The sequence below is a fragment of the Rattus rattus genome, chromosome 14 (assembly GCF_011064425.1).
Source record: "Rattus rattus isolate New Zealand chromosome 14, Rrattus_CSIRO_v1, whole genome shotgun sequence".
NCBI lineage: Eukaryota > Metazoa > Chordata > Mammalia > Rodentia > Muridae > Rattus > Rattus rattus.
The window spans coordinates 25567791-25586768 of record NC_046167.1 but is presented as its reverse complement, the minus strand read 5'-3'; the positions used below and the strand labels follow the sequence as shown (position 1 = coordinate 25586768).

Genomic DNA, 18978 nt, shown 5'->3' with positions numbered 1-18978 from the left:
CATCATCAGTCACAAAAACAAACAAGAACGAAATCAAAAAAAAAAAGCAAAAAACAAGGGTTGGGGATTTAGCTCAGTGGTAGAGCACTTGCCTAGCGAGCGCAAGGCCCTGGGTTCAGTCCCCAGCTCCAAAAAGAAAAGAAAAAGGAAAAACAAAACAAACAAACAAAAAAAACCAAAAAACAAAAAACAAAAAACAAAAATGGCATTTATTGCACTGACTCACTTAGAACACATGGAGGGGGTGTTAGTGTAGATAATATCTCTAGTCAGAAATTCTACCATGGTTTTTCTTCTTTAAAAGCATCTCTAATCCCTGTAATATGTAAATTATGTTGATATGAATAAAAGAAAGCTTTGTTTATTAAAGATATAAAAACAGATGGAAGTGAAAAGAATGTTTAAGTTTATTAAGGATCATGAAACATTTAAGGGTCTGAATGACCACATAGTAAAGAAAGGGTCTGTGCTTGGGTTAATGCTTTGGGACAAAAACCTACTAGAGGGAATAGGAGTAATGAACCAAGTGCCCACGACATCATCAGACAAAGATCAGCCACAAGATGGGAAGCAGGAGTGCATAACTTCAGAGCAGTCATGCATGCAGTCAGTCACATCAGCTTTATAAGATGAGAATTTAGTGAATGGAGGTCCTGCTATTTAAGAGTCACATTTTTGGGGTTTGCCTTTTCATTGGGTATTGAGTTTTTGCTTTTCTGTATGTCTCCTACTTCATATTAAGAGGATCAGGGAAGGGGAACAAAAGGGAAAACACTTCGTTTCCAATAGTGTTGCCAGGCACCTATAAGAGGGACCTATGTACTGTTTTCTAGATCTTTTCTGGTATAGGTCTGTGTCATAGTGAACAGTTACTGTATGAATTGGAGCTCTCTTGAGGAAAACATGGCAGAAAATTATAATGACCATAATATACTCTTTATAGGAGCCTGGGCTGACACTATTCTTCTCTTTCTCAAGGGAAATAATCACATTTCCTGTCAGAAAAATCTATGCATCCCAACTTTCCTTCTGAGTATGGCAGAGACATCATGTCTTTATTAAATTACAGAATCAAGTCAGCCATGCAGCTGTGCCAGACCGCATGATTTGCATACCTGAGGAACACAATCTACTTAAGTATGACTTCTTATTAGACAATCTGCACACTTTGGTATTCAGTCCCAGACAGGACACAGGCCAGTCATGATGGCTCCAGTTCAACTCTTAGGGCTGCTGCTGCTTTTGCTCCCAGGTAAGATGGACAATATCAAAAACACTTTCAGAAGTGTGCCTAGTACTTTGAAAAGTTATGTTTTTCATGTTATTAACAGTATGTGTTTGATATGTATTTCCAATATCAGCCATGAGATGTGACATCCAGATGACCCAGTCTCCTTCAGTCCTGTCTGCATCTGTGGGAGACAGAGTCACTCTCAACTGTAAAGCAAGTCAGAATATTAACAAGTACTTAGACTGGTATCAGCAGAAGCTTGGAGAAGCTCCCAAACTCCTGATATATAATACAAACAATTTGCAAACGGGCATCCCATCAAGGTTCAGTGGCAGTGGATCTGGTACAGATTTCACACTCACCATCAGCAGCCTGCAGCCTGAAGATGTTGCCACATATTTCTGCTTTCAGTGGAACAGTGGGCCCCACGGTGATACAAACCATAACATAAACCACCCAGAGATGCAGATGTGTGAGGTTGGGTTTTCACAGATGTTCTTTTGGTTCCATTACTGACATAATGTCTCAGATGTAGTCAGGCTTTGAAGAGTTTGCATGGTTTGGGCATGAGAGACCCATGAGATTTCTCTGTACCCTGTATGCTTCAGCAGTACAAACATTACTTAATCTCTGTAGACTTCTTGAACTGTTGCAATCATTGTACCTGAGGAATCGAAGTGATATTTTTCAGAAAAGCTATTGAATGGCTTTTAGAAGGTGCAAAGTAGAGGTATGCAATGTTGAAGCTTAAGACAGACAGAACTCTGGTGTTCATTTTGAATTCGGATCTTAGTTGCATGTCAAAGATTTGAAGTTTATGTGGAGTCAAGACCTGTTTCCAAATCAGTATTATGGTTTGATGCTTTCAGTGGCCTTTATGAATTCTTGTCTTTATGTAAATTTGCCTTCAGCACTTGCCTGAAGAGACTAGTGGATTTTACCACCTTATTTTTCTTCTATAATATAAGACTGGCTCCACATTTTACAATTAATAATTGTCCTTCCATTAGAGTAGATCTATTAGAAATATCTATGTGTTTGGTAAAACAATTTTTCCTGTAGATTTTTTTTTATTTTAGCACCAATTCTTTTTTTAAAGCTTTTAATATACACATGTACTAATGGAGTGCTCCTCTTGCTTCCCATCCTAACCAACATGAAGAGTCACTTAAGTGTTCGATCTTAGCCATTCTGGTGAGTGCAAGATGAAATATCAGGGTCACTTTCATTTGCATTTCCTTGTTGACTAAGGTCTGTGACCATTTCATCAAGTGTGTTTCAACTATTCAGGATTCCTCTGTTGAGAATTCTATTTAGCTCCGTGCTCGAGGTTTAAATTGGGCAGTTTAGTTTATTGGTGTCAAATTCTGTAGTTCTTCATATTTTTTCGACATTCTGTGTTGGATGTCAGGTTTGTGAAGATCCTTTCCAAACCTGTAGATTGTAGTTTTGTCTTATTTACAATGTTCTTTGCCTTTCGGAAGCTTTTCAATTGAATGAATTTCCATTTAGTACAAACTTGTCCAACCACTCTGGTAATCAATATGACTATTTTCCATAAAATTGGGAACAGTTCTGCCAGAAGATCCAGCTATAATATTCCAGGGCATGCACCCAACATATGCTCCACCATACCATAGGGACATGTGTTATACTATGTTCATAAAAGCTTTATTTGTAATAGACCGACGTTGGAAACAATAAAGATGTCACTCAACCAAAGAATATGTACAGAAACTGGTTCATTTATTCAACGGAATTCTAACCAGCTATTAAATACAAGGAAATCATGAATTTTGAAAGCAAATGAATGGAACTAGAAAATGTTTGCCTGAGTGAAGTAAACCAGGATCAAAATGACAGGCATGACAGGAGCCTAGTATTATTGCATTTTGAGAGGCTCAACCTAGCAGCAGCAGACAAAAGCAGATGCAGAGAGTCTCAGTAAAACACTGAACATAGCACAGGGAGTCTTTTGAAAGAGTTTGGGGAAGGATTGAATGACCTTCAGGGAAGTCATAAGAACTCCACAAGAAGACTAACAGAGTAAAATAGTCTAACTTGGGAGCTCTCATAGACTGAGCCAGTAACCAAAGAGCCTGCGTGGCTGGAACCCAGGGCCGGTGCTCACATGCAGCAGAGGTTCAGCTTAGTCTACACGCAGTTTCCCCAACAACTGGATTGGGAGCTGTCCCTAAACTGATGCCAACTTGTGGATTCTATTTCCATATATGTGCTACCTTGTCTGGTCTCAATGGGAGAGGATATGCCTACTGCTGCAGAGACTTAATGTATGAGAATAGGGTGATAAGTGAGGGCAGCAGTGGAATTTGCTCTCTCGGAATAGAATGAGAGGAGGGCACTGTGTCCCAATGACAAGGACAGGGAAGAGTGATCTAGATATAAACAAACACACACACACAAAAATGGAACAAATTTATTTACATATTTTTCAAAAGAAAAGTTAATTCCACATAATATTTTGCCTTTAAATGTTTTTAAAACACACACACACACACACACACACACACACACACACACGTGTGTTATCTTCATCCAAACACAGAATAAACCTCCATGAGGTACAGATAATTCATCTTTAAATGTGTGATAAAAATCTTCCCAATCTGTTTGAATTATGAGAAAATAAGACCCTGAATTTGGTGGAAGCTTTAGGTTCCATGTGTTAAATTTCAGCTTCTATGTTTACATTTTATCCATACTCTTCAAACCACAGTTTTTGATAATTTTGTTTTAATGCTTCGCTGTCTAATTCATACCCATGTATATAAAAGGTCTTCTAGTCCTCAGAGTTCTGGCTCCCACACTCACCATATATCATATTGATAACAATTGATACCATGCCAATGTGACCCAAAATGTATTTTTTGTTCATGCAGCTGATGAGTTTGGATATTCTGATTCATCTTCTCCGAAAGCCAAAAATGAATGTCCCTTTATCAGGAACCAAGGATTATAGTCCCTGACTGTGTTGCAACAGTCTAGCAGTTGTGCTTTAAATATAGCTCTACATTGTTTTAATGACGCAAAAGTCAGCATATATTATTGTCATACCCAATTTTTGCCTAATTTTTCCTGCTTACATCTTTTGGCAGGGTGTCTATAATCTTTCATCTGAGGGTCTTCAGGTCTCTTTTCACATGCCACGTGTGAATTTTCTCCTGTGCAAGCAGGAGAATACCTGGGAATGAAAGATTCTAAAAGGAATGAGGTAGATCACAGCCTAATGCCCTGTTGTACTTATTATATCCCAACCTGCGGTTTTTTACCCAGCTTCTAAACTTTTAGTTCCAAAATAAAAAGCACACAAAGCTTTTATATTTACAAAAAAGCATTAAACAGTACAAAACTTGGCAACTGCCTACCCTCTATGTTGTTAGAATCTATTTTCCTATCTATAAACCAGAGGTATTACATACTGTGCTTCCTATAGGTTGCTCTTAACTGGCCATCCACAGGGCCACATTTCTTTATTTCTAAGCCATGGGTGTTCTTCTTCCTCTTCTTCCTGGTACTTTTCTCCAATTTCCATCACAGTCACCTTAAGCCCACCTATGTCTCTTCTGCACAGGTATTGAGTGTTTGCATCTTCATTTAACCATCAAAATTAATTTGGGACAGGGTCATTTAGCATCTTCCTGTAAACTCTCTCTTCATTGGGTAACAAGTTTTTGGGTTCATTATTACCATTTATATATAAGTAGCATCAGACCAACTAACTGAAATGCTTCACACAGCTGTACTTTAGTTTCCGTTATACAATGTATACACAAATTCAATAAAGGAGGAGGTGATCCAAACCAGACTGTTTGAGTTCAGAAAATCATGATTAGAAACACAAGATTAGACAACGCATGAATAAATAAATGTTTGTGTGCAAATACTAAATGTTGACATAGCAGTTCCTTGAAAACTTACTCAGGGCAAATTAATTTAAAGACAATTGTCTGGCATATAGTATAGATTATATTTTAGGGTATCATGAAAACAAGGCAGAAGACCATATGCAGATTTAGGGTACACTAGGGGCAGATACTCTGTGTTCTTGGAATTTTCCTCCCCAAGACTCAGCGTATCTTTTCACAAAACAGAATTGTTTTCCTATGTTCCAAAAATGAGGCAGTGAAAGGAGGGACTAGTGAACTGATTTTAGGAAACAGTTGGTGAATATATCCTTTAATCAAACCTGACAAACACAGTATCCATCAATTCACTCTGGCTGAATAGGGAAGAAGCACATCAGAATAGGGAAGTTTAGCTATATAAAGAGAAGTGATAGCAGCACAGTGTGTTTGTCACAAGGAGGAAAAGTGGGTGTGGTAGTATACAATGCAGAAGACTCAGCCCATTTTTCACTGATCTAAAAATAATTCTATCATGCTTTTTTTTTGTTTGTTTTTATTGCACTTGTACACCGTACTGTGTATTACAGGGAATGGAACAAAGAAGATAATGATTCAGCAATGAAAAAGCCCGTGAACTTTTTGTAGTTTTGAGACTGTGCTGTTGTAGATGACTAGGTCTTAATGAGATAGTAGCATGTAAAGCATTATCCGGAGTTACCTAAATCCCATTCTACTTGCAGGGCTCAAGATAAACTTTTTCTTTGTAGAAAACTATGCCTCAAAATTATATTCTGAGACGCCTGAAGATGTTTGTTCAAGATTAGTTATGTAGGTTATTCAATATGTAGCTGGTTTCAACCTTAACAAAGTGCTCCTGTTTTGTGTATGCCCTAGCCTAGTCTTGAACCACGAGGATTTCTTCACAGGTGGGTCACACCCTCAGGAGAATCAGTTGCTGTCAGAACACAGAATGGACATGAGGTCCACACTCTTTTTCTTGGGTTCCTGCTATTATTCTTCAATTAAAGAATGACAGCAATATAAATTTGCTTATCCATTACTGTAAGGGATGTCTTGTAATTTTAGTAACTTCTCACTTAACACGCTTAATATCAGGGATTATTCAATTTGTATCTTAACTGTCTTTTTAAAGATGTGACATCCAGATATTCCAGACTCCATCATTTTATCCAAACCTTTGAGGGAACAAAATGTACAGTTGCTTGCTGATCAGCATAGTACCAACAGACATCAGGAAAATCTCCAAAACCTTGATCTATGGTTCGTCTGACTTGTAAGATTAAGTCACATTGAGGTTTAGAGGCAGTGGCCAGATTTCACCTTCATCATCAGGAACCTGGAGTCTGAATGGTTTTACCTTGCTCCTCTTGCCACTATTGGAGTAACTGTCCCATAATGGGGCAAGTCAGAACATAAATCACTTGAAGTAACAGAAGTGTGCAACTGGTTGTCTGCCATTGTGCCTGAACTTCTGTAGACTCTATTGCCTGGGAATATTTTCAAATGAAACGTGGCATAACAAGACACTCTCAAGTTTTATTAGAGTCAAGAGCCTAACTCTGTGTCATTGTCTTCTGATTCCATAGCACAGAAACTTATATTCTGCTCATCAGCATATAGGTCATTGTGTATTAGGCATCTGCATTGCACAGTCGGCTTCGTCTACCATCATCAAAATGAAGGTATGTTACACATGAAAATGCACTCTAACACAGAAATGTGGCATCTGCATTATATCCTTTAACTGGTTATTATAACATCGTACCTAATAATTAGAAAATAGAGTGCTATAATTAAGGTATGTCTGTATATTCTCTAGAAACCAAGGCTCATCGGGCAATTAAAACACAAAATGACTGAACATGTGCTCCAGAAACTTGTTCCTATAGCACAATGGAACGACCAATGTGATTCTACACTCTTTATATCTATTCACATAATCTGCTTATTGTTGCAGGTCGCTAAGGCTCTCTCCTTATTTGATTCTCAAATCTCATTAAAATCCCTGAATTAAACAACACTATGGGAAATTATATTAGAAAAACAAATTGTTGTTCAAAATTGTCAATCAATGAACAGATTTTAATCTCTGTAACCACGCAGCTATTTAGAAAGAGAATTAGTACTTTGTCTTCTTCATTGAGTTTTGGTTTATTTGCATATTAAGAAAGGAAACTATAAATAAGACTGTTACATAGTCAATGTCATTCTTCCTTTTCTACTCACTGTACTACTCCATTTGGATGCTTACTCATAAAAAGATTATCTACTGACAACTCCTTAACTATCAGTACTTCCAATATAATATTTACCGCAGTTTGTTTTTGTATAATGTTGACATTTTCTACCTTGCTATATTTAATGGAAACTTTAATCATTTGTATAAAGCTCCATAGGGTGATATTTTAGGAGCTGAAAAGTTAGTGTGTTTTATGGAACAAAGACAATTAAGACTCATTTATCAACGTATTTGTAGATAGAAATCATGGTTTGGTCAGATATACTGCGAATGAGCATTAAGTATGCTGAACTTATAAAATTAACTTTCTTTAAATAATCAGAAATTTAATTCCCTACTGTTCATGATCTTTGCTTTGCCATGATGAAAATACTTTGCAAAGATGACTAAAGCAGCAAAGATTTAATCTGAAAAATCTTTTCAGTTTTGGGGCCATATTCAGAGGGGAGGCACTTTGAGTAGCAACCATTTAAATCATGTCGATCTGAAAGAAATAGGTTTGAAATAGCCAAAAATAACATATACCCAAGTTCTGTGCCCATGAACTACCTCTTCTCTCTTTGACAAATACACAACTGAGATTTCTCAAACCTACCATAATAATATCCCAAGCTAATGCCAGTTATGTAAAAGGCAAGTTTCAAGATATATCACAGAATACAATAGGAATCCACAAATTATGAAGGTGTTATTATGCAGATATGAGTTCCCTGAATTAAAAATACTCTATCTTGGGTACACTTAGAAGTTTTTTTTTTCTGTATGAATTGCAAAACCCAGCACAGCTAGGATTAGCCAACCAGAAAATAAAGTCCTCTTATGTAAATTCTGAGACATTTTGTCACCCCTGTGATCTTGGTCTTGAAAGGAGGCAGACCACACTGAAAGTTTCCCATAACCATCACAATGGTTTTTAAACCCAGGAGGGTATTATAAATATTAATAGGTGCAGAAACTTCATGGAACAGCTGAGGCAGCACAGACTTACACTGCTGACCCAGTAGGAGGTTTGTGTTATGACTTGTATCACTGTGGGAGGAAGACTCTTAGGCTGTACACAGTAGTAAATAGCAATGTCTTCAGGCTCAAGGCTGCTAATGAAGAGAGTAATCTGTTCCAGATCCACTGCCACTGAACCTTGATGGAACCCCAGTATGCAAATTGGATGCCTTATAGATGAGTAGTTGTGGAGCATTCCCTTGTTTCTACTGGTGCCAGGATAACCAAGTATTAATGTTCTCACTGGCATGGCAATTGATAATCACTCATTCTCTAATAGATACAGATAGAGTGGATGGAGTTTGGTTCATCTGGATATCACATCTCATACCTGAGGTTGAATAGGTACAACAGACAGATAATGTTAAACATATAGTATGATATTTTCCATAACAATCGAAGCACCATTCACCACAGTGTGCTCCACTTCTGTCTGACTTACCTGAAAACCAGAGCAGCAGCAGCACTAGGAGTTCAGGAAGGACACTCATGTCGATGTTGTATCCTCCCTGAGAATGACTTCTTCACATAGTGTAAACATCCTCTCATGAAATCTTCACAAAGGTGGGCTGTGCTTTGCCTACATGCAAATCAGTAGAGGTACAAGGCTGGAGCCAACTACAGTATTATTTTGGCTCATGAAATGGACTCAGCATAAGCTATAGAGCGCTCAGGTAGCCAAGAGAGAGAAGAGTATAACATATCTGCCTTCAAACAACATGATATTTTTTATCAGTCAAAGAATTAATTCAGTGGTATTATAAAAATGCTATGTTGTTTTCTATCACTCACTATTTTCTTTATATCTCTTTTCAGAATACATTCCTATTAAGAATAGTGACTGGCCTCCTTAAAGAATCTCAGAAATTTAAAGATGTATTATTCATTCATATACACTTAAAAATAAAATTCTAAACTGTATCATAAAATTTGCAAATAAATTACATTACACACCAAAATTCTCCAGAATCAGACTCTATAGAAAACTCTATAGAACTCAATGAACCTCTACACAGATAGAATGAAAGTAAGCAGATCTTTGTATTAGATTTTATACTCAGATGGATTTTGTGTACATATCCTTTTCCAAATCCAAAAAGTCCATCAGAGTGTTACCAAAAATATAGCTTTATATCCCTTTTATGTGTTGTCTCTATTATACTCATTTAACTTTTGGCTTTTGATATTATTTATGACAAAAATACTTACTCTTAGTCAGATCCTGGAATGTTCTTGAAGTGAACATGGAGAACACTTAAAATCATTGTGGTGTCAGGAGTCTCTGAAAGGATGAGTTTCTTATCTTCACCTAGGTAATCTTGTTCCTTCATTGGTCTGTGCTCTACCAAGGTACATTAATCAAAGTCTTACAGTATCAGGAATCATCTGAGTTCCCTGAGTTCCTTTCATTGCTTATTGTGTATTGTATCTGTTTCATAATATTCCTTGGATGCTTCAAGATACTATTGATATCTTTGTGCTCTTTCATCACATAATATATAATTTTCAAAACTGGAGATTTACTCCCTAAGAAATACTTAATTGACCTTCAACTTTTCTGCTCTATACCATATTCTACCACCACCAGGTCTGCTTCAGCTCCAAGAAGAATATAATTTTCAAAGGTTGTATTTATGTTAGTAGAGATCAAGGATGTAGAAGGGACAAGTAAAAAGGAATGAACACAAAAGCTGCACATATGGGTGCTGAAGCCAGTATAGAATCACTAAGATCATATGTGAGCTGAGGCCAGAGGAGAATCACTAAGATCAATTGGGAGCTGAAGCCAGAGGGAAATCACTGAAATCATATGGGAGTTGAAGCCAGAATAGAATCACTAAGATATGCCCATAGAAATATCATGATATTGAGTTCTTAAGTGTCGTGCCCACCTCAGCCGGCAAGGAAGACACAACACCATCGGATTCTTCTCAACAGCCTTTATTGCAGGACCACTTCATTGCTGATACGGGGACCTTGAGCAGCAAAGGCGCTCGCCTTATATACACAACAGGCTGTGGCTATGCTACTTGTCCTTCAGGGATTGGCGGAGCATGAATCACCCCACTATCACCCCTGCTACTTGTCCTCCAGGGATTGGCCCAGCATGAATCACCCCATTAGCATGGTACCGCCCCGGCCAGATTGACTCCTGGTGCAAACCCGCACATGCGCAGTACTGTTGTTCACCACAGGAGGGCGCCGGATCACCTCATTATCCTATGGCCACCCTGGCAAGGGGACAAACCTGCACATGCATGATAAATTGTTTACATCCAGACGGGACTGGATGATGGCGCCATCTTTGTTTTACCGCGCTGCTCCCTACACTTAAGATTGGTGATCTTTTTAAGAAATTTAACATGGAGATATGATTCTCCTTCACAGAGGTCCAAAGAAAGGTGCATCTTCAACTGAAAAAGCAGCAAAAGACTCTCTTTCTAGTTATTTACATTACTATCTCTTAGCATCACTATTTTTCCTGTTTCTCTGATAAAATACCCTCATCAAAGCAGCATAAAAGTTTATTCTGGCTCAGAGTCCAAATATCCAGTTTTAAGGCTGAATAAATAGCTCATAAAGTAAAAGCCCTGGCTTTTTTGTTGAGGACATAAATTCAGTTATCATCAAGTGTGGGGAGGCAGGCAAAGTTTATAGAGCTGCACTAATGCTTCTGATGCCATTTTCTCAGCTTTGAATGAATCAGCCACACATGCGCGCGCGCGCGCGCGCGCACACACACATACACACACACACACACACACACACACTCACACATGTGTATGTGTATACATCTGTATACAAAAATAAATGATTTATAACAAACAAATTTTGTCCTGTCTAGGAAGCAACATCTGCATAGTCTTGTACTAACTTGTCACAATAAAACCTAACTTACAACTGCCATTCTCTATTGTACACTCTACAAAATCCTCTGCCAAATAATTATTCACTCACATTATTACATCACAACAAAGAAGAGAATCATAATGCTCTACCTGTTTCTGAGATTCTAGAGGCATTTAATGATTGATAGAGGTAATGGAGGTCATATTCCTCTGTGATGATGATGCTGGCAAAATACTTTTTAAGTAAATATGACACTGACATGTTCTTATAGGCAATCAAAATTAAAGATACTTGACTCTGAATAAAGAAATGAAAATAGGAAGATGTGTCTGAAAAAAGTGAATTCCACTGAGAGGAGGGAGAATAGAAAGAGAATGTTGGAAAAGAATGAAAGTATGATTAAAAAGTGTGATGTGGTGTGTGTATGTGTGTGTGTGTGTGTGTGTAAAAGACAGACAGAAAGAGAGAGAGAGGGAGAGAGAGAAAGAGAGAAAGAGATCTATACAATGATGGGCATGTGCATATATGAAGGTCCAAGGTTCTCTTTCCATATGGTATTATGGCAGGGACCTAATTAATCCTACTGGTGTGCAGGGTCTTCTTACTCTAAGTTAGTTGTCTTGAAAAGTTTGTAGTGATTCTCCCCTTTCTGCTTCCTATTTCACCTTAGAGATACCCAGTTGAGCACTCCTGTATTCAGCTTATCAAATGTGTTCCATGGATCAAAAGAATAAATCTCTGGTCACTTGATATGTTTGGCTGTCAAGTGCTTTAACCCATTGAGGCATCTTTCAGGCTTGATGGGCATGTATTTTAACTCAGCCATATCAAACCTAGATATGTTGTACTAAACTATCTTTGAGAGGCTTGCATGCATAATAAACATGATTCTGAAAGACTTTTATAAAATCAAAACTTAATGTTTCCTTGTTGTAATTAGCCAGTCATTTTCATCTAGACCTTTGATATTTTAACTCCTTGAAAGCATAAAAAGATTCTAAGAATGTACTTGCCCACTACAAGAAAAAATGCATCAGGATTTCCTAAACATATCATACAATTAGATCTAATGTAAGGACCTTATTTTTGGAAGTTGATGTATAGAGCTGTATTTGCCATCCAATATAACTTTGCTTTTTCTTATCTCATCAAATCCTTCCTTTAATGGGGAGCATTGTGCTTGTATTGCACATAAAATTGCAAGGCCCCTATCCACCTAGCACTAGTAAAACTCTTTTTTCTTCTGATTAATGCATACAACACTATGGGTTCTTTTAGAGTACTATTATTTACCCAACTGGGATAAACAATTTAAGCAGTGAGTGCTTAACTGAGACATTAAACACACACACAAAATGAGCGAATGGTGAATGATATGGACCCCCTTGGTTCAAAAATTAATTCACTAATGTTATCTAGCAAATTAATTCTAATAACTTGCTTATCACAGCAATCTTCTCAAAGTGAAGTATGATCATTTAATACGAGTGCTGCCTATAAGCTAATATTTATAATGATGGTAATGGAGTAGCAAAAAAAAATAATTTTATGGCTGGTGGACACCACAACATGAGGCATTGTATTAAAGAGTCACAGCATTAGCAGTTTGAGAATCACTGCACTAAGTAGTCAGTTTTAATCCCAATCAGAGATATCATAAGATTGAGCATAATAATGCAGAAGGATCAAGGAACACATCATTATCATTACCTTTATAATGTACTATACTTTTTGGCTTTGTGAATAAAATTAGGTTGTCATGCTGCAGTCTTTGAAGCCACATTCCAAAACAATCCTCAAGCATGATGGAAAGAATACAGAGGAGCAGAATAAGCCATAGAGCTCTTACTACCCACTATTTAATAGCAGTGGAGTGGGTCAATGTCTCTCTAGGTCTTAATTGAAATAAATAACAATTATTTTCACCATTACTCCTGGAGAACTCAGGAGAATTATTGTCTCATTACGTAAATGATTAAGGAATACAGGTATTGAGAAAGAAGCTAGCCTACTGCATAATTAGGACAAAGAACATATTTCCCATGAGTGGTGGTTGATATATGCATGGCCCAGGGAATGACAGGATTAGAAGGTGTGGCCTTGTTGGAATAGGTGTGTCACTAGGGGCATGGGCTTAAGACCCTCACCCTAGCTACCGGGAAGTCAGTATTAAGTTAGCAGCCTTCAGATGAAGATGAAGAACTCCAAAGTCTGCCTGCACAGGATTCAGCTCCATTTTACCACTTGCCTAGATGCTCCCATGCTCCCATATTGATGATAAAGGACTGAACTTCTAAATCTGTATGTCATCTCCAACTGAATATTGTTGTCTATAAGACTTGCCTTGGTCATTATGTCTGGTCATAGCAGTAAACCTAGGATAGAAGTTGGTACCAGAGACTGGGGTATTGCTGTGGTAGGCCTGATGAAGCTTTTGTTTGGAAAAATGTGGATTTGTGGACTCTGCATTTGGAAAGCCATGGAATGCTTTGAGTGGGGCTTAATGAGCTATCCTAGTAGAAATAAGGAAGATTTTGTTGCTGTGAGTGATTTGAACTGTGCAGTCCTGTCGATGTTTCTGTGCAAAAGAACTTCAGTGTGTGGCCTAGAGACAGTTTTTGTAGCATTTTCATGAAGGACGTGGCTGCTTTTTGCTCTCACTTGAAGAGTCTGTCTGAGACTAAGGTAAAGAGACTCAGATTTACTTCATTGCCAAAGACAGTCTTAGAAATGACCATCACAGACTTGTTCTCTGGTTTAGTTTCATTGAGCGCATTTAAACAAGCATAGCAAGCTTAGAAAGGGAAAATATAAAATGCTTGATTTCGATATTAAGGGGGCACCAGGAAGTAAAATGCAGATGAATCCTGTGTTCAAGGACATTAAATTGAATTTAGGGAGTGGTGACATTGAGGTAAGATCACAACTAGCTGAATTTGGTCCAAGCATGGTTCCCACCTTTAATCCCAGGAAAGAAAGGCAAACAGATTTCTGTGTTCAACTTCAGCTGGGAAGGAGCAAGTTCTAGGCAAAGAAAAGCTTAAATCCACGCGTGGTGGTACATGCCTTTAATCCCAGAAGATAGAGCCATGTAGATCTCTTGAGTTCAAAGTCAATCTACAGAGCAAATTCCAGAACAGCCAAGCTTAGGCAGTGAGGGAATTGGGGAACAGAAAGCTGGTAACAGACTAAGGTGTGTGTGTGGGAGAGGGGTGTGGAGTCATGTTCTAGCTCCAGCAAGCAGCAGAGCATGGCAGCTTCAGCCAGGTGGCTCTGACTTTAGAGTCCAGAACAAAAGATACTATGGGGACAATTGATGTTGGTAGCTGGAGCTAAGAAATTTCTGGTGATTAAGAAAAGACCAGCGTCACCGAAGTGAAATCTTCTGAGAAGTGTTTTCTAAGAGCACAAAGAAGCTGTGTTCCAGAAATAGCCAAGAATGTACCTCATGCTGCAGCTGTACTTGGTAATGTGTAAGAGTTGCCCAGGTGGTGCTGGTTTTGAAGCCATGATGGGGCCATGAAGAGGAACCAAGCATTGGCACTTTGAGAGGCTATGGAAGGCCATTAGTGAAAGTGCAGCCTCAGCTACAGTTGATGTCCAGCACTGAAGGGGTCATGCAAAGGATTTGAGCCTTGGCTTCATAAAGAGAGGCTATGAGATGCTATTGGTGAAGCTTAGTTGCAGAGGAAGACTCCAGTATCTTGGAGATACCAGTATTGTTGGATGATTAGCAGCAGCAGGAGTGGAGTGGATGAACCTGAGCTTGGAGTGCTAGAGAGCGCATTGGAGAAGTGATGTTAGCCCTTTGGAGGATCCAGAAGATCATCTATGGATCCCAGTCATTGAAAAAAGAAGCTGCAAATTTGAAGTTACCTTGGAGACCCCAAGATTTTTGAGATGACAGTGAAAGGGGCTAAGAGGAGAACTCATAGCTCTGAGTGCTTCCAAAAAGAATCTGGAGAGAATATACATAAGCAGGTTGATACCAGGTACCAAAGTTAAATCAAGGCCACATACACAATTTAAAAAGTCCAATAACTCCTAAAGAAATAGAAGCAGATATTAAAAGTCTCCCAAACAAAAAATGCTCAGGACCAGATGGGTTTGGTGAAGAATTCTATAAGTCCTTTATAGAAGACCTCATACCAATACTGTCCAAACAATTCCACAAAATAAAAAGAGAAGAAGCACAAACCAATTCCTTCTATGAAGCCAGAATTATGCTTACACCTAAACCACTCAAAAACCAACAAAGAGAGAAATTCAGACCCATTTCCCTATAAAAATGAACAAAACAAGCTTAATAAAATTCTCTCAAACAAAATCCAAGAACATATCAAAATGATCATCCATCATGATCCAAGTAGGCTTCATCCCTGGGATTCAGGGATGGTTCACTATACTGAAATCCATCAACGTAATCCAATTTGTAAAAAAAACTCATAGAAAAAATCTACATGATCTTTTCATTAGAAGCTGAGTCAACACACCTTCATGATAAAATTCATAGAAAGATCAGGAATTCAAGGCCAAAATTTAAACACAGTAAAAGCAATATATGGCAAACCAGTAGCCAACATTAAGCTAAATGGAGAGAAGCTTAAAACAATTCCACTAAAATCAGGGACTAGACAAGACTGCCCACTCTCTCCATATTTATTCAATATAGTACTCAAAATTCTAGCCAGAGCAATCAAACAACAAAAGGAGACCTAAGGGATACAAATTGGAAAGGAAGAAATCAAAATATCACTATTTGCATGATATGATAGTATATTTAAGTGACCGCAAAAGTTCCACAAGAGAACTACTAAGCCTTATAAACAACTTCTACAAAGTGGCTGGGTATATAATTTACTCTTAGAAATAAGTAGCTGAGAAAGAAATTAGGGAATCGACACCCTTTATAAAAGTCCCAAATAATATAAAGTACCTTGATGTGATTTAACCAAGCAAGTGAAATAACTGTATGACAAGAACTTCAAGTCTCTGAAGAAAGAAATTGAAGAAGATCTCAGAAGATGGAAAAATCTCCCATGCTCATGAATTGACAGGATTAATATAGTAAAAATGGCCATTTTACCAAAAGCAATCTACATATTAAATGGAATCCCCATCAAAATCCCATCTCAATTCTTCTTAGAGATAGAAAGAGCAAATTAATTTGGAATAACAACAATAAAACAAAACAAAACAAAACAAAACAAAAAACAGGATAGTGAAAACCATCCTCAACAATAAAAGAATTTCTGGGGGAATCACTATCCCTGACCTCAAGCAGTATTACAGAGCAATAGTGATAAAAATTGTATGGCATTGGTACTGACACAGGCAGGTAGATCTGTGGAATATAAGTGAAGACCCAGAAATGAACCCACACACCTGTCACTTGATCTTAGACAAATGAGCTAAAGCCATCCAGTGGAAAGAAGATAGCAATTTCAACAAATGGTACTGTTTCAACTGGAAGTCAGCATATAGAAGAATGCAAATCAATTCATTCTTGCCACACTGTACAAACCTTATGCCCAAGTGGATCAAGGACTTTCACATAAAACTAGATACACTCAACCTAATAGAAGAAAAAAATGGGTAAGAGCCTTGAACACATGGGCATGGGGAAAATTTTCCTGAACAAAACAATAGCTTATGCTCTAAGATCAAGAATCAACAAATGGGATCTCATAAAACTGAAAAGCTTCTGTAAGGCAAAGGATACTGTCCTCAAGACAAAATGGCAATCAATAGATTCGGAAAAGATCTTTACCAATCCTACATCTGATAGAAGACTAATATCCAATATACATAAATAACTCAAGAAGTTAGAATCCAGAGAAACAAATAACCCTATTAAAAATGGGGTACAGAGGTAAACACAGTATTCTCTGCTAAAGAATATCACAGGGCTGAGAAGTACCTAAAGAAATGTTCAACATTCTTATTTATTAGGGAAATGCAAATCAAAACAACCCTGAGATTCCACCTCACACCAGACACAATGGCTAAGATCAAAACTCAGGTGACAGTAGATGCTGGAAAGGATGTGGAGAAAGAGGATCATTCCTGTATTGTTATGGGATGCAAGCTGGTAAAACCACTCTGTAAATCATTTTGATGGTTCCTCAGAAAACTAGACATTGCACTACCTGAAGACACAGCTATACCTTTTCTGGACATATACTCAAATGATGCTCCAACATCCAACAAAGACACATGCTCCACTATGTTAATATTATAATATTCTTTATAATAGCCAGAGGCAGGAAAGAACCCAGATGTACTTCCACAGAGGAGTGGATACAGAAAATGTGGTACATTTACATAGTAGATTATCACTTAGCTATCAAAAACAATGACTTCATGAAATTCATAGGCAAATGGATGAAACTAATAAATATCATCCTGAAAGAGCAAATCCAATTACGAAAAGAACAAAAACTAAAAAACAAACAAACAAACAAAACACCACAGTATGCACTCACTGATAAGTGGATATTACCCCAAATGCTCAAATTACACAAGACACAATTCACAGACTATATGAAGCTCAAGAAGAAGGACAGCCAAATGCAAATATTTGAGTCCTTCTTTAAAGGGGTACAAAAATATTCATAGGTGTGGATTTGCAAACAAATTGTGGAACAGAAACTGACAGAATGGCCATTCACCTGGGGACATGGCCATATATATATATATATATATATATATATATATATATATATATATATATATATATATATATATATATATGCTAGATACATTATATCTATTAAGCCAATTAGTACATGATGACAGGAGCCAGATATAGCTGTCATCTGAGAGGCTCAGTCAGAACGTGACAAATACAGAGAGGAATGCTAGCAGTAAGCCACTGAACTGAGAATGGGATCCCATTTGGAGGAATTAGAGAAAGGCCTGAAGGAGATTAAGGGTCTTACATCCTCATAAGAATGACGATACCAATCAATCAGAGCTCCCAGGGACTAAATCAGGAAGGGGAATGACATTTGAAACATAAGTAGAGAAATATATCTAATAAAAATTAAAAAAAAATAGAGATCCATAATAATTGAAATGTTTTTGTGGGGTGACTTTACAAAATAAGAGTGGTTTTTGACCAAAAAAAAGATTTGCTATTCCACAAATTTATTTAGTTTATTCTTCAAGTTCCATAAAGATATACTTAATTTGACATATGTAAATCAAAAAGAATTTGTATTTACAACATATCTGATAATAAAAATATATCTAGTGCTACAGATTCTTCCTATCCAGTCTTTAAACCTGTAATAGCAGCCCAGTTACTTAGAGCAGCAGGAGAAAAAAGATCAAGGATCTTCACCTTCATATCAGAGAAAGAACAAATTCTACAAGTCCTATTGAGGACTCCAAGCAGAGGCTTCCCATTGTGCACATCAGTGTTCTGTTTGTCTGTAGCCACATGCACTACCTGGCTTCACTGAAGGTACTTGTGTGGCCCACCTTCCCTGCTTATGTAGAAATAAGGATTGGCTTATAGTGAAGAAAGCATACTCTGGGGATTAGTCTAGCCTCTCTGTGAACATAGATCACTCACTGATCTCTTTTTATATTTTCAGAGAGCTGTTTCCCCTCTTCTGGGTATGGACAGATGATATGAGGCTTTCATCAACTCTTTGATCTTTAAGACAATAAGTCTTCCTACTATCATTTGCTCTATGGTCATGAAGTCTGAAGCAAAATGAAGTCTATAGAAACACAAAGGACAGTATGGATTTGTATGAGGAGAG

The 18978-nt window shown here is 37.6% G+C and overlaps 1 gene segment (V, D, J or C); it reads left to right on the top strand.

The window, feature by feature from the left end:
• The first annotated feature begins 1203 nt into the window (after positions 1–1203).
• LOC116883970 lies at positions 1204–3975 on the top strand. The segment is given in 3 exon segments: positions 1204–1252; positions 1362–1649; positions 3929–3975. Coding segments are annotated over 3 exon segments (384 nt in total).
• The last annotated feature ends 15003 nt before the right edge of the window (positions 3976–18978 follow it).